The 17,904-nt window shown below is 32.9% G+C and overlaps 1 protein-coding gene across 3 annotated transcripts in view; it reads right to left on the reverse strand.

The window, feature by feature from the left end:
* The window catches only part of LOC128990784 (microsomal triacylglycerol transfer protein), a 47,648-nt gene extending 33,181 nt beyond the window's left edge, over positions 1–14,467 (reverse strand). The window contains exons 1-6 of one of the 3 annotated variants that reach the window (XM_054413364.1): positions 14,395–14,467; positions 11,469–11,492; positions 7,040–7,227; positions 6,093–6,296; positions 5,640–5,789; positions 4,994–5,159 (exon numbers count right to left, since the gene is read on the reverse strand). In XM_054413364.1, the coding sequence (XP_054269339.1) occupies positions 4,994–5,159; positions 5,640–5,789; positions 6,093–6,296; positions 7,040–7,227; positions 11,469–11,492; positions 14,395–14,440 (778 nt within the window). In that variant the 5' untranslated portion in view covers positions 14,441–14,467. Of the gene's footprint in view, positions 1–4,993; positions 5,160–5,639; positions 5,790–6,092; positions 6,297–7,039; positions 7,504–10,049; positions 10,131–11,468; positions 11,493–14,394 lie in introns of those variants that run through there. The other 2 variants (XM_054413365.1, XM_054413363.1) reach the window with 2 other exon arrangements.
* Positions 14,468–17,904: the final 3,437 nt, after the last annotated feature.

Here is a 17,904-nt window from a genome sequence, read left to right on the forward strand (position 1 = left end):
TATTCAACATATCACATGACTAACATACCTTTTACAACTTTTGTGTCTACGGCTTTATATCACACTTACAGATATCTTGAAAAATTAACAACTTATTTGAATTTGGATAGAAAAACTGATTTCAGGGGGTAAAGGAGTGTAATTCAACATGTCGCATGACTAATTTATTTCTAAAACTTTTGAGTCCACTCTTTTATATCACACTTACAGATATCCTGACAACGACTTAACACTTTTCCATTTTGATTACAGTTGTTTTCAGAGCGTTAAGGTAGTGTTTTTCAACATGTCGGACGACTAACTGATATTTACAACTTTTGAGTCTACTGCTTTATGTCACACCCACACAACACATTTAAAATTTGTATGACAGTACTGTGATCGGGGAGTTAAGGCAGTGTCATTAAACATGTTGCATGACTAATTGATTTTTAAAACTTTTGAGTTTACTCCTTTTTATTACACTTAAAGATACCTTGAAAACGGCACAAAAATTTCCAATTTTAACGACACCATTGTTTTTAGGGAGTTAATGGTAGCCTATGATGACTAGCAGAAGTTAACAAGAGCCGTTTTGTTCATTATATGATTTATTGCTGTACGACAATGTTTATCTAATTTTTAGAATTATGAAGCTGTTATTTTAAATATTGAAGTATGTATGACTTAACCAAACTCAAATCAATTAACTTACTTAAAATAACCCGAGCACTTATTATGTTCATGAAACATATTAATTTCGCCTATATTAATTCGAGTACTCGTCCACATTATATAATATGTTCCCATACCACATTATCGCGCAACACATATGCTAATGTTATCTTGCATTCATTGCCCAAGCAGTTGTAGTGTAACGTAGCAGTGTAGCAGTGTGGATCACGTGGTCGGTGGGGAAGTGAGACAGAGAGAGAAGGAATGTGCGAGCGAGAGAGAGCGCGGAATTGAAGACAGTTGGAGATATTCCGAATCCTAGTAAACCATGTATTGAAGGAGCACGCAATGTGCTCTAGAATTCCCATTAGGAGCTCTCTCGTAGGAGCTCCTTAGAGAGTTCGCATTGGGTGCTTGATGCTAATAAGGGCACATAGCGTGTTCTGGGTAAAAGGGATATAAGAAGTTTGGGGAAATTCCCAATCCTACAAACCTGTTTATTCAAAGCTAAAATGACGGCGAGCTCCTAATGGGAGAGGTCCACAGAGAGGTGAAGTGGGGAAGAGAAGAGGGAGCTCGCATTGTGCTCTAGAATTCCCATTAGGAGCTCTCTCGTAGGAGCTCCTCAGAGAGCTCGCATTGAGCGCTGGATGCTAAAACGAGCGCCTATCGTGTTCTGGGTAAATATATATATATATATATATATATACGTCCGTGAACGCGATAACTTGAGTAATTTTTGTCCGATTTTGATGAAATTTGGTTTAAAGGTGTAAAGCGGGATAAACTTGAATGAGTTCGCGAACCAGCACGATCGGACCATGGGAACGGGGCTTTACGGGGGGTTTTATGGGGTAAAAATTGGTTTTTCTCACTTTTGACCCTCAAAACACGAAATTTCCCGATTTCTCTTTAGACCTTTTTAAAGAGCTTAAAAAAACAAATAATTTAGTATATAAAAGTATTTTTGTTCAATTATTAGTAACAGAGAAAATTTAAAAAATTGTAAATTAAAATTCCCATGTTATTCTTATGGAGAATATTGTCAAATGTTGTAGTTTGCTTGTTTATGGATATATTTTGATCAAAGTTGGCAAATTTATTTATTAGCGAATTTCCCTATTGGGAAGTAGCTACCGTAGGTGGCACGGTAAGACCTAGACCCGGGACCGATTTACTTTTTCATTTTGATGTCCCCAGGAGCCAAAAACACCATTCGTTCAAATTTTTATATATGTATATATATATATATATATATATAGACTTTTATATATATACGTCCGTGAACGCGATAACTTGAGTAATTTTTGTCCAATTTTGATGAAATTTGGTTTAAAGGTGTAAAGCGGGATAAACTTGAATGAGTTCGCGAACCAGCACGATCAGACCATGGGAACGGGGCTTTACGGGGGGTTTTATGGGGTAAAAATTGGTTTTTCTCACTTTTGACCCTCAAAACACAAAATTTCCCAATTTCTCTTTAGACCTTTTTAAAGACCTTAAAAAAACAAATAATTTAGTATATAAAAGTATTTTTGTTCGATTATTAGTAACGGAGAAAATTAAAAAAATTGTAAATTTAAAATTCCCATGTTATTCTTATGGAGAATATTGTAAAATGTTGTAGTTTGCTTGTTTATGGATATATTTTGATCAAACTTGGCAAATTTATTTATTTTGTACTAAGCTATCAATATTTTACTCAAAAACCCACTTTATTAGTTTCCTTGTAGCAGCAAACCTAGGTACTCGTTAAACCTAATGTTATTAAAATATATTTAACTGAAAATCAATTCAGACAAATGGAAATTCGCTTAGTCGGCAGGTTTGCTGCGGCGGGGGTATTTTGTACTAAGCTATCAATATTTTACTCAAAACACACACTTTATTAGTTTCCTTGTAGCAGCAAACCTAGGTACTCGTTAAACCTAATGTTATTAAAATATATTTTTAACTGAAAATCAATTCAGACAAATGGAAATTTGCTTAGTCGGCAGGTTTGCTGCGGCGGGGGTATTTGTCAAATTGTTGTGAAATCATGAGGACATTCTGTAAATAATTTAAACAACAATTTACTCCACTGTTGAGTTTATGTTTGGTGTATCTTTTAGTCCTTATCATTGATATGGCTTAATCTGTATGGTTTATTGGAATCCCAAATTAAATCCATAAATTCAAAACTGAAATTTAAACTCACAAACCAACAAGTCTCCGCATTGATTACAGAAATGAAGGTATAAACAGTACATCTGTGTGATTGTGATGCCTCGTGTGTCTTATATGTACCCAGTGGCTGTATTTAGAAATGAGATGTTCATTATTTTAATTCATCTAGAGATTTGTTTTAGTCCCAAAAACTTGTTCCCGAACAAAACTTATGAGTGTACAGGGGCGGACTGGCCCGCCGGCCCACCGGCCGGTGGGCCGATACGCCTTTTCAACATTCTAATATTTGCGCCCTCGTTAAAGGAAAAATTCATAAAAATGTTTTAAAAATGAGACGAGATGTGTTTTTAGAAAGTAAGAGAAAAACTTAGAGTAAAAGTTTCAGCAGTGAATAGCAAAACATCAAGTCGGGTGTGAGACCTGAATAGACACTGTCGACAAGCGAGAGCAAAGCATAGCAGCTCTACTCTCTCGTACGTGTAGGCCTACTCCGAGTGGAAGGCACTTCACTCTGTGGTCTGAGCTACTTAAAAACAGCTGTCCTCTTCCCGCGTCATTTTACGCCGAACCCGAAAAAAAACTACACTGCGACCACGAGTACTAGAAAAATACCGGTATGGATCATAAACATAAACAAATGACGTTTTTGGCCCGAAAATAAACATTATTTAACATTGCTTAAATGGAACTGCCAAATCATATGTTCAATGCTTAGTATAGGATTCGGGCCAACAACGTCATTTGTTTATGTTTGTGATCCATACCGGTATTTTTCTAGTATTCGTGACTGCGACTGCATCAGACATCGGTCGGTGTCACGATGTCGTCTGTGGTAAACAACTAGTGAAGATAATTTAATATTATTCATATTTGTTATAATATTTAATTATTGCTCACACTATAACTATTTCACTTTAATTAAGTCACATTTAATTTTTATCAATGTCAACTCAACTCTCTTAATTGTAAAATGGCGTTTGCCGTGCATGTAATAAATAAATAAAGAGTGTGAGCTGTCAATAAAAATGTGTCTCTCTTTAGTGTCTGATTAGTGTCTCTGTGTCGAAAGCTTCAATTTATTTTTATATTCTTTACCTACACAGAAAACATGAACGAAAGGAGTATTGTAGAACCACTACTTTTACAAAATTTAAATTAGATTTAGTGACAGTGTATTTGTTAACTTAACCATTAGGCCTACACAGTAAAGGTTAAACAGTAAACAGTATTTTAATATGTGGCTACCACCTATTAATTAATTAATGATTTCAATATGCACTATGGCACTAATTTGGTCAACTTTCCTATTTTACTTACAGATAGCCAGCCCAAAATACCTTCGTAGTTCTCTCTAGGCTATGGCTTCCATTTCGTTTGTAGAAATAGGTTTTGTAGGCCTACTTTAGGGTTACAGTTTTCACTTAATGTAATGCTAAAAAAGTTTAAGTAAATAAATTGGTTTTGTTCACAGTGAAAGCATATTGTTTGTGTTAAAATAATTTCATAGAAATCTAAAATTTCTGTTATTTACAGTGCCAAAAAATACAACAGTTGCAAGTTCAGGTTGTAAACAGGAAGCAAATGATTTATATTGTATGCATGCATCCGCCAAGTCATGCAAGGGAAAATAGTGAAAATACACATATATAATACGAAAGAACCTAAGAAAATCTGTATTTTTATTTTTGTTAGGATATTTACTGTCAGAATAGCACCAAGTCGTGTGGGTAAATAGTCTAAATTTTGTAAACCAAACATTGACCAATAGTGTCAGTTATCAGATTTCTGATTTTCCACTGTTAATGCCTCTGGATTGCCCAAAAATGCGAGTTTACAGGTATAAATTTTAAACAATTTCCCGGGGGAGGGCCCCCGGACCCCCCTCTATACAGGGGGGTATTCCTTACCCCCCAGACCCCCCGGTTGGCGCCTTCGGGCTGGTCAAGGTTTACGCCCTAATAGAGTACCCAGTCCGCCCCTGTGAGTGTAGGTAATAAAAGAAAGGTTAAGGTAAACAGGAAATAAGGAGTTATGTTTGCACAGACTTGTCAGAATCATCTTAACAAAAATGTATATCATGTTGGCTATCAAAAATGATCTGAACTTAAATGATTAATTGTTTGTTAGCATTTTGATAATCTGGCAGGTAATTAAGTTAAATATTATATATTACCCGTCAGTTTCAGCTGCTGATGGGAGCTAAGAGATCCGCCAGCTTCCCCTCTGAGTGGGATGTGCAACTCAAGTTTCTCCTCTGACTCAATGCTTTTGATCGCATCTAAATCCTCAGTCAAGAATATCACACTTCTCCTTTTTGAAGAAACAGCAGCACTCCACATCTAAGATAATGTTTTACTTGTCAGATCACCCATCTTACTGTTAAAAAGTACATCTAGTATGGCAATAAGTAAGTTTTGAAGAAACAGCAGCACTCCACATCTAAGATAATGTTTTACTTGTCAGATCACCCATCTTACTGTTAAAAAGTACTTCTAGTATGGCAATAAGTAAGTTGACTTAAGAATTCTTCAAGTTTTAATAAAGATCTACATATATGCTAAGGTATTAGATTAATTTATTCCAAGTATAATTGACAAATCAGGCACTGAGAGTATAATCAGTAGTCTAAAGTCAGCGTGAGCGTTAGTTATTTGAAAATACATTAAAAGAATAACCTACCGTTTAAAAGGAACTCTTGTGTTTGAAACCCCAAAGATCTGAATCTTCTTCTTTTTCTACATTCTACACATAAGTCAGCACCTAAAAGATTGAATTTAGCAAAGAAAGAAATTAAATATACATTAAAAGCGACAGGTTACCTCTTCTGGATGGCGGATGAATGGCAATGGCGGTTCCATCTCACAGTTGGTTTTGTCCTTTTCTATCATGTTACGATCAAGACTAGTATACTGGACAGTGCAAAGTCCTGAGGCATCTGTCTCTCTCACTTCCTGATCTACCAACTGGAACTGTGACACAGAAAACAAGTGTTAATGTAAAATTAATACAATTACTTATTAATTAATTACAAGGTTTTAGTAAACCAAATGCAAAGGTAGGTTTGTGTTTCTAGCTACGGTACTGAGAAGGTTGTTCTGATGATATCAACAAATTCTTCCACCATATTTAATTTTAGAATATTATTTTTCAGATACCCTTTAAAACCCTTTTCAGCTAAAAAAAATGCTTAAAAGAAATTTGTGGCTAATGTAGTAACAAAAATAATATAAAGAATTATTTTAATTATAAACATTTGTTATTCACACACCAACCTGGAAAAAACTGGCAATCCCTTTCTTCAGGTTGACCATGGAAACTGGTTCGTTTTGATTGACATAGACTGCCTTAACATGTCCATTGTTCCAGTGAACAAGGAAGGGACTATTCTTGAGCTCCTCTAGTTTAGATGAGTGGAAGACAAACCCCTCTGGGGATGGGGCTTTTCTGGATTTTATTGATAATTTTGGCTTTTCCAGCTGCAAAAAAACAAGAAGAAAACTTTCATTTTGATAATTTGTTTTTAAATTAGGTTAGCTACTATAGTACAACATGTATATTTTTTCTGGGAATTTCCTCGTTAACTACTTTAATTGAGCTAAACTTACAAATTCAATTCCACATATATTTTTTAAAGGTGTATGCAAATAAATAGTTAGAGTTAGAGTCATCAATCAACACATGCAAAATGTTTCTAGTGACAACAACAAAACTTTGATTGTTGTTTTATCAGTGACCACTAGCTTTATATATTCCTTGGACTAGAGAGGTTTTTGCATGAAAATATGTGTCTACTCGGGCTTATTATGTTTATGAAAGAATACAAAAATACTAAAGAATACAAAGAACAACAAAAGTTTTGGAACATTTTTGCATGAGATTCACCCAAGGATTATTTCAAGTATAGCGGTTTTGTCAATATAATTACTACAAAAGGATTTCACACCTTCTCATTAATAGACAAATCCTATCAATATAATTACCTTGGCCACTCTTAATCTCTTTGGGGCAAGTGCTTTAGAGCTTTAAAGGACGACCTTTACCCCCACATGGGGGTGCTGATCATTAAAAGATCTTTCCTTGCTTACCGTATTTATCCATGTATCTGGATCACACTGGCTTCACACTAGGTTAAAATCTCGGATTGACGTGTCTCCCTTCTATCAATAGACATTAATAATTAAAACATTAAACATTTTCAAACTGATCATAGTCAACTCACCGTAACCTTGAGCAGTTTGTTGCTAGAAGACCCCAACTGCCAGACACATTCCACCTTGAGCTTCCCAGACACTTGGTATCCAACATCCTTCCCCGTCCTAGGCTGGGGTTCGTTGAGCAGCAGAGTTGACTCATAGTCGTAGTTGAGAACTGTTGTCGGCTCAAACAACTGTGAACCTCCTGCCGCAGCTAACAACACAAACCCGTGACACGAGAGCACTAAGGCACACACACTCCAACACACCACCGCCATCGGGTCTGCACCCATGTCTCATGCTGCGACTTCGCTAAACTTTACACTGTTATGTACATCTAAAACATTCACCACAATGCACCAGGCAAGCAAATGTTCTTCTACGTGTTCATTCTCAATCACGATGCGCTACAGACATAATGCATTTCAATGTTTCACATTTTGTTTTCAGTATGGTTAGTTCATAGGAATTGATTTTGCTGAAGTCTAGCCTAAAATAAAATTATTGGGTTAGTCAAACAAACAATAAGTGAATTTTGAAACATGAATACATTTTAAATTGAAGACAGGGTTTAAAATATTTTTAATAATTTTTTTATAAGATTTCCTAACATAAATTCCATGATATTTGGAAAGAATAAAGGGTTGAATCAAATCAAAATTCACTATTTGTTTATTATATATTTTAAATTGAATTTCTCGGTCATTATTTAGATCGCACCACTCATCCTACACTCATCTCCATTCATACTTGGATTAAAAATACCTACTTTGTATGGTTGCCATTTCATAGAAAAGTAAAGTAAAAGTATTTAAAGTAAAATGCTCTCATTATACTTTAAATTTCAATTCAAATATGCCAATTTCTACCTAATTATATATTTTTAATGTTTTTCTGTTACTTATACCTACAGTCAAAAATCCGGATTAAGTGGAACTGGTCCCTATCAGGATCATCAAATTTTCCAGATGATCAAAATTACCTTGAAAAGGGTACTATTTGAGTAAGAAACTTTTTACAATTATTGTATATTTTCTATAGGTACAGAAAGAACTGCAGTGGTGTCTTTTTTTAGAGCTAAGTTCTTAATTTGTTTAAAAAGACGCACAACATTTTAATTCTTGCTATAGGTACAAATCCAGATTATTTACAGTCCAGATTTTTTGCATCAGAATTATCAAGGTTCCACTGTAATTTGAATCTTCACACCCTGGCTTGGTCTAATTGTGCACTGTTTTAATCCATTCTTGTAGTACTTGGTGTAAAGTTAAACTGGTCATACTAGTTGGAAACTTTTTTTCGCCCTCTATACCATAGTAGCCTATATAGAAAAATTATTGTTTTTGTCAAAATTTTCGAGTTTGAGTTTTGAGGTGATATATCCGTATTTTGGTAAACCCATAAACCCTATAAACCCAAAAAAAATGGTTTTGAAGTGATGTCTGTGAGTGTGGATGTGTACAAAGCTACAGACCATGCCTGTGGTCCGATTTTGATTAAATTTGGTATGTAGGTACTAATCCATGGTATCTCCAGTTTTAAAAAATTTTTGAAATTTGGATTTTTAATGATGATTTTTCCATACAAACCCTAGCATAAATTAGCAGAAAAATAGAATTTTCTCGGAAATGGCCAAATGATTTTGATAGTTTTTTAGTATGTTATAGCCCTTTAAATTCTTAACAAAATGGTATAACTCCCATACTAATCCATGGTATCTCCAGTTTTTACAAATTTTTGAAATTTGGATTTTTAATGATGATTTTCCCATACAAACCCTAGCATAAATTAGCAGAAAAATAGAATTTTCTCGGAAATGGCCAAATGATTTTGATAGTTTTTTAGTATGTTATAGCCCTTTAAATTCTTAACAAAATGGTATAACTCCCACTTCTGTAAGCATTATTTTCCCATAAAATAACTGAAATTTGAATTTTTGAGAAAAAGCGGCTTTGATTAAAGTAAGTATGTTATGGTACTTATAATTATAAACAAAATAGTGCGACACCCATTGCTGTAAAAATTACGGTTCAAAAGTTATTGCAAGTTTTGTGATTTCCCAGTAAAGTATCATAGGCCTAGTTCTCCCCATGCTTAACCATGATAAAAGCTGTTGACAAGCTAATGAGAGAAAGTATGAGTCAGATACCTGATACCGTTTATTAAACATGTAATTGGACCACAAAATTACAGTGCAGATACAGATTTAGGACACAAAAATGCATTTTTCTAATATATCTACAGTAATTTAAAAATTCAGCTATTGGATAAGCTATATGTATGAGCTCACAGCATTGTCTACCTATTTATTTTACTGTAATTTTACAATAGTATTGCAATGTAATGTTGTCGTTGTCGCTTGTTCAATTTAATGGAACAATGGAACTTAAACTTGTAAAAGCCACCCCCTCCCCCGAACTACTCTTTCTGTACGATTAGTTTGTCAGGCTGGACTGTAATGTGAATAGATGTTGGTTTACCTACTTACGTGTTTTATATAAATATAATCATAATGAGAATTTTGATCAAAGTTATTTGTTTGCGGACATACTAAAGTTAATTTTAAAACCAAACAAAGTTGTTTTGGCTTATTAGGACATAAAACAAAAAGTGCAGCTGGCCAAGAAAAGTGGCATACAATTATAAAGGATTCAGTTTTGATAAAAATTTAAAATATAGTTATTTTAACCTTCTCTAAGAAAACTAAACGATTAAAAGTACTTTTAATATTCACTTTAAACAATTTAAAGAGAAATCAATCAATTAAATTAAAAATCAATTTGTTACAGTACCACATAACGGTTAGAAATAGAAATAACAATTATAAAATTTTACTTTATACAGTTGTGATGATAACAATTATAGATAAGAAAATGTAATGTATACTGATTCAATTAAATAAAACTGTCATATAGTTTCCCTTGTGAATACACTCAGGATAAGCAATAATTAGGGCCTAAGTAATACATCACAATAATAAGTCACTCAACTAAAACCACGGAGCCAACGAAATTATTGAAGTAAAATATCATTTACTTTGACAGAAATACCACACTACACTATCACACACTTCAAGTTCTAGTTCAAACAGCGAACAAGTACTACAAGGCGATAATGTGATGACGTCACCATACCGTTACCTACGGCCACTGACCCGATAACGCTGCTACACGCGGCAAACTCACGAACTACAAAGATGCATTCCGCGCATGCCTAGTGAATACGCACGCAGTGACGCATTCAATGAGTTGTGTTTCAAATCATGCATATCACTATCTTTTGTTTTGTTGATTGTTGTTTGATGTTGGCTATATTTCTACTAGTTTTACCTCGTATTTATGCAATTTATCGCCAATTTAATTTGTATTCGATTAAGTTACTTAATCGAATACAAATTAAATAAGTATTAAGTTCTACAAGAACTAATTTTATTGAAAGTCGGTCGGTTTTGTTTGTTTGGCGATCATTGGGATTTTGTGGGTTATGGCTAAATAACCAAGTGATCTTAGTGACAAAAGGCTGTCGAATCATTCAATGTTCGTCGTTCACCCATATTCACCTTTTATAAATCACAATTTGGTTGTCATGGTGGGAATCGTGTCTGGATCGTTAATTGCAATATAAAAATGGTTACGTTATTTTGCGCCAAACGATGCGTAACTACACACAGATCGTTTGACGCAAAAAGGTAACGTAAACCATTTTTATATCACAATTTGGTGTGTGTCGGCCGGTCGATGTCGTAAAAATATCTACATTGTTTCCATGTTAAATTCATTTTCAGATAGACATACGCTTTAGTTTAAAATCATGTTTGTCTTTGGTTTCGTATTATTTGCGGCAACGCTGCAAGGACGAGTAAATAAATAGCCTACTTTTTCATTAAAAAATACTCCGTCCAAAAGGAAAAATGTCTTCAATTGACCTTGTTGTGAAAAATAGTTATTCATTGTTAAAGACTAAAGTGGAGATAAAAGATGTAGTCCAAACTAATTTTAATCCCGTTTTTTCAATTAAATTTTGCAGTGCACCTTCTAATTTTTTATCATATTTGTAGCTGGACTATAAGCCCTAATGCAGTCATTATTACAACTAGGGTATAGAAAATTTAAATTACAAAATGATTGGGTTGGAACATGACGTTATGGTGAATGAATCAATGAAGTTGGTGAATTCTTTATGAATTTCACGAAGTTCTTTATCGTTCCCATTGTCGAAACTAATCCTATATTTGCAGCTGATAGTATTAGGAGGTTCCAATATTAGATGAGGCAAATGATTTAAATCTCAACAATTAATTACTAGTCTATCATGCGTTGGTTCCATGCAAAGACTGACATATTGTCATTGATTATTTACTATTACTATGTATTGTCATGTACAGTATTATATTGCATTCCCTTACTTGGATGCATAGTATAATTAATTATCTTACCAAATACTGTTTTAACATACCTGGCGCCATAAGGCAGTGTGATCCTAAACATAATAAATATATTATTAATTGGTAAGTTTCTTAGTTTAGAAGTCGAATATCCCTGTCTAGTTTTAACAATCTTATTTTTTAAATCATTGAACAAGCCTCAATTTTTATTAGTTAACAATAGTGAAAACATTAATTCCAAAACAATAAGTCAGGTGGCATGAACCGAGCAGCAGAACCTTTTCAACAATGTTTTGATTAAAGTGCTCTTGAAATTATAGGTTATCACTGGGTTTTGTCCACGCATTTTTTTAAAATCATACCTTAGTTAGATTTACTGTTGTAAATATTCAATGGCCACTGGCCAGGTCCGTAGGATGCGAGTTACGCGAATTTTAGTGGCATAAACGCACAATTTACAATAAATAAAATCCTAGCCAAAATCTGACACTGACACGAAAGCTTAAACTGGAATATGCCTGATTTAATCCGTAGCATTTAGCATTTGAAACATAAAAAAAGTATTGATGTATTAGTATTTTGAATCCGGTTATTTTGGGAGTTTGTCTTCAATAATCCCTATTATTCAAACCTATTTTGTTTGTTAGTTTATTTGGATGTTTAGCGAATCCATCCCATTTTTTGGACGAGGAAAACGAAATGCCTAACTGAGTTGGAGTTGGGTTTATTGTACGCAATGGAATGGATATTATTTCATAAAAATGATTTTACAATACATTATCGCCGTATTCCATGTTTTTATAAGTTTATGCATGGCTATTTTGTACTTCATACAACATTTGGTGCGCAGTGGACTATCATATCAACTGGTATCATGACTGGAATCATATTTGCTGTTGTCAAATCATAAACAATACGTTTAATATCCCCAACTGGGAAAGAGAGGAAGTACACCACTCATTCCACTGCCACTGCCAGATTGATCTAGTAATTGCGACTTCCGCCAAACAACAGCCTTCTACATCTACTGCAGCGTTCATTGTTTACTCTTGTTTTGATAACGAAAAGGAAACTTATCAACAACTCTGTTGTAGAAAGACTTTCCCTGAAATGATTTGTTAGGCTGTGTGGAAATACCGATTTCTCTAGAGAAAACTGTTTTGGGTAGTTTGTTTTTAAATTTGTAATTATTAAATTATTGCAGTTATTAAACTACCTGGGCAGTGAACAAATAATTATGTTCCCTACGCAATCCCTTTCTTCCCTTCAAGCAGAATACAACTTTTTGATTTTAACACATTCTGTAGGCTACACATGTTGGGTAAAATATGACTAAACATGTTTTTGACAATATGTCTAACAATATGTTTTTGACAAAATTAATGTCTTCTCCAGTCTCCATTTTTTTTAAATGCAGGACTATTTTCTTTTTTTCAGATCCTCACTTTGACTAAACACTGTTTGAACCTTACAGGGTATTTTAGGGAATATTTATTGTTCCAACATGATAATACAATTAATTTCACATTTATGACTTACACAATGTATGAAACAATAACCATCAAGGTTAATCTACCTGGTTTGGTGGATTTGCACAATCTACTTTTATTTTCATAATCTACTTTTTTAGGTTCTGCTTTCAGTCCCAGTTATCCCTCAATCAAAGAGGGATATTATTTTCATTGACTGCGTAGAACGCTAAAAGATTAAAATTGGGAGCAAAATAATTATTTTAAAACGTAATTAATATTTGCTCCATGGATAAACCATGTTACATTTTCATGATACGTTTATATCCAAGACATTCTTATAGTCACGTTATGACAACAAAGCTTAGGATTACTACCGTACTCAGTTAATCACTTATCTTAACTTAATTATTCTGAAACAATTAATAGATTGTGTATCGTAATCTGTTAGGACAATTTGACATAGTCGATAAATAAACATCTAAAAATCCATATTTTTATTGATGTCGTACCTTATACCGATCATCTAATCTTTACTAGTTTTGTGAATGGATTTTATACAAGCATTTACTGTTGATTTCCTCGAAGTGTGTTCTGCCAGCAACAATGCATTCCGATGACTTTTGTGTTTATTTGAACTTTGATACTGATAAGCTTGGGCACGTCAGCGTCAGCTTTTACTTATCAAACTTTTATTTGTGATAACTCACTTTGAAACACTTGTATTTGTGCTTGCCTTGGAGTTTAATGTGCAGTTTAGCACGTGGTCAAGTTTGATTTCATATCAGATTTTTTTTAGTCAGACAAAATTGATGCCGTATTTAAAACTTAGGCTAAATTGCTAAATATTTTCAACTAGATTGTTCTGTTATTTTGCATACCTATGATTTTTGTTAACTTTAATGTATCTCATTTATTGCTAAATTTTACATGGTTATATTGGATGAGTCAAAACAAATTTGTTGTCATGTAGACAAGTAGTTTAAACTTTTAACTCTTTTATAATTTACTGTATGTGTAGGGAGATATTTCATGATAATCTTTTTATTGCATTGTGTCAAAATAGATTAACTAGTGTTTATTTATTTTTTGTATAGGCTTAAATTAAAGAAGCAGGTTATGACCGCTTTTACTAAATAAATGGCACATATTTCAAATGTATATGCAATTTTTAACAAAAATGAATAATGTTTTGTAAGTTTTAAATTTTTATTATTTAATTATGCCTACAAAATTACTTCCAACTTTTAATAATAATCTAAATGTTAACTTTATTTACCTACACGTCCAAAACACGATTCACACGTTTCAACGATTATTATAATGAAAACACAAACTTAATTAAATTAGTGTTTGTACAAAACAAATTCTCAAAAATAAAAACAATATAACCTTAATCTAAGCTGCTACTGTAATGTGACACTGAAGTAGGTAGTTGTATTTTGATAAAAAAAAAACAACAAAAAAACAACTAAAATAATACAAACTACAACTGATTAGTGTATTAAAGAGGACATTTTGTACTTACCAAGGCCTATGAATATGAAGAGCACAAGTAAGGAGTATGCCGCCATAGTGACCACTGACCAACTGAGCTGAGTGACTCAACTGCAGACTAACTGAGGAATGGCTCTATGGCTGATGTCTGTTATCATGGGTCAGTCACTGATGTACCTGATAACTAATCATGTAGCTGCCATTTTGGAAACTAAACCCTTTTATCTCCAATAGATACTGATTTGTGAAATGTGCTACATATTGTGGCCTAATTGTTGCCAAATCCTTTATTTGTAATTTTTAAGATGAAAATCTTAAAACTTATTCTCATTGTTATTTTATTTTATTTTGTCAACTTTACTGTCAGTTCAAACTTGAAACATTTACATATCTTGTATATACCAAAACTTTCATTATTGAAACACTATTAATCAAAGGAAATAGGGAAATAAATTGATTAAACCTATAGAAATAACCAAACAGTGAGTTGAAGCAATAAAATCAATAAAATAGTAAAAAAATTAATAAATTTTATTAGCTAATTGACAAATACTTCCTCTAGCTCTACAGTACAATAGAACATCCTATTAAAGTACTTTCATGGGTAAAACCACTGTACAGAGGGTTTAACTATAAGGTTTTTATGGGGGAAATCTGTTTGAGAAAACCTCTTAACACTAAATAGATAATTTAAGTATAATTTTGTCATCATCTATTCAATGGTACTTTTTCTAAAACTTATGACTTACTTTTGGGAAGGAAGAATGTTTTTCAAAAATAATAACTGGTAATTTGTCTTACAATCGATGATAATCTTACTAATATTGTAAATGTGAACGTTTGTGTGTTTGTTTGTTTATTTGTTTGTTTGTTTGTTTGTTTGTCTGTGCATAAACCACTGGATGGATTGGGCTGAAATTTGGCATGATGATAGCTCACATTCCCGATTAACATATAGGCATATTCTTATCTTAAAAATCCCTTCGGGCTCAGCCCCAGTGGCTCTGTAGTTCCCCATGTTGACCTCATGAGTACTGTAATCATATATAAAGGGAATTAAAGAAATTAGTCAGCTGTTTCAACTAAAAAAGTTGGTTCTATGATATACAAAAGCATTAAAAAGTTATAAGATTTACCAACAGGGTGCAGCACTATATATTTTTTTGCATTTATGTAATCAGCTAATTTGAACTAAGCAGCAACAAACAACTGTGATACGCAATGAGAACTGTCAAAGTAGGATTGTTTACAGTTATGTTTATGTTTTTAATGTCATGAATAATTTGTGATTTTTTAAATTTGTAATACTTTATTTTTCTTTATTGTTTAGGTGAACAGGTAGAACATTATGGCTATGGTAAATGTGTAATACCATAGTATACCGTCAATTTAAAAAAAGCAAATTTTATCAAACTTTGTCAACTTACTCAAAGCTTGAGTATAACTGCAATAAGCATTTTATACTTATGGCAACCCCGTACGAAGGACGGGTACTCTGCTAGTATAATATATATTATAGTAACGCCAAATTTAAATATAAATTAAATACAAAATTCAATAAACAATACGTTTGTCTTTATTTCTCTAAACTTAAATGTAGATCACAAAAAATCGTTAAACTCCTACAGTTGTCACTACTGAGAAATTTTTGTACATACCAAATAGGATTTAAGAGAACAATATACCCCTAATTTTGATTTTATTAAAAAAGGAAAATTTGTATACTGTAATGCAAAATCCAATTCCATTAGTATTAGTATTAGTATTAGTAGTATATTCTTTCCATTAGTATAAAGTTATCAAAGCAACAAATTACAATATAACGAATAACAAGAATAACAGTTGTTATTAATTAACAACTAACTGTTATTAAGTTACAAATACTTTCTCATTCAGAATCAATCTATTGGCAAAAAATATTAGAGAGGATACAGTTTTTTTATTTGTATCAGTATTGGTAAATGAGAAGCAAAAAATGAAATAGGCTGATTACAATAGAAGAACATAAGACGTTTGTGATTTTTATGCAGAGAACTTCAGCATACACAGTTGTATTTGTATTTATATAGTTTATTTGACATGAATTTTATTACATTCAGCAAATCTTCAATATAAATTTTACTAAAGAAAGCTCAACAATGATTTAGATAATTTATTGTTTGTAAAACATATAATTTCAATTGTCAAGTGTTGATTAATATTTGATGACCCTATAAATAATTGAGTCTTTGTTTCAATGTAAAATTGACACTGGAAACGGGAAGTGCCCAAGGTCACAGAAATCACATGCAAGTCACTTAACAATAACTTGTTTCATTCATATCAGTTTATGATTGGAATTGGTATAAAAGAAAATATATGCATCATTGTTGAGCAGCTGTACACAGTCGCATTGACATTCAGAGCAACTTTAATAAGTGGGCTCTGACCCAGGTGTGCAAGAGGTTTAGGGGTTCATTGGGGACTGAACCCCAACTGAAAGATACTCAATATCCTATTCCCAGATTAGAAGACCTTTTAAATAAATTAAATGGGGGGAAATCAAAATGCTTCTGTGTTTTAGATCCGCATTAGGCTTTTTTACATGTACAGTAGGAAGAATAAAGTCAAAACTATGCTGAAGTTTCTACTCCATGGGTACATACAAAGCAAGACATCTCTTTATGGGTACCTATCACTTATGCTCCTAACGAGTTTCACAAAATCATTGACCAGGTAGTAGGTACAGTATCTAACTTAGATGGAACTGTTGCATACAGTATTTTGACGACTAATTTTCAGTTTTGTACATACAATTGTTAATGATTTGAAATGATTTCATTACTTACTCAAACCAAAAAGAAAGGGCAAGAAAGGGAAAAATTCCCAACAAAGTAGGTAGAGAGGGCCGCATCTATCTAAAAGAGGGCCTGAGTTTATTCGTCAACATGCATTGTAATACACTCAGAAAATCATCAATATACACTAGCGATGATGAACACAATTATTAACACAATCACAGACAATAGACCAATAACTTGTATTGATTTATTATTACCACAAATATTTTTATAGTTTCATACTTTGGTGAAGGGATACATAGACACACTAAAGAATGAAAACCTTGAAACAATTTGTAAACTTCTGAACATAGCTCGTGATTCCATGAAAGAAGACTTTGTGAAAGCTTTAAAAAGGGTCAAGAAACAAAGAATTCTATATTTCGGCTGCTTAGAAAGCTACCTCCTCCAGCATTGGTTTAGCATTAGCGTTCAGGTCGTTTTCTAAGCGGCCGAACTATACAGGGTGATTGATATAAGTGTGCCAGCCGTTTTATTCAAAAACCATAAGAGATATCAAAAAAAGTTAAATGGGAAGTGCCTTGGACTTTTTATTTAAAAAATTGTAGTAAAGTCGAAAAAATTATTTTAGCCGCCATTTTGCCAATATGGCTGCCAACTTATGGAACACCCTGTATTTTATGATGTTTCTGGCAGAAAATGTAATTTTAAGACAATTTTATTCTTGTAATTTTTTTCATAAACCTATAACCAAAGATAAT

This window comes from Macrosteles quadrilineatus, unplaced genomic scaffold (genome assembly GCF_028750875.1).
Source record: "Macrosteles quadrilineatus isolate MER2022 unplaced genomic scaffold, UCM_ALF_1.0 Scaffold_3__2_contigs__length_128488019, whole genome shotgun sequence".
Taxonomy (NCBI): Eukaryota; Metazoa; Arthropoda; class Insecta; order Hemiptera; family Cicadellidae; genus Macrosteles; species Macrosteles quadrilineatus.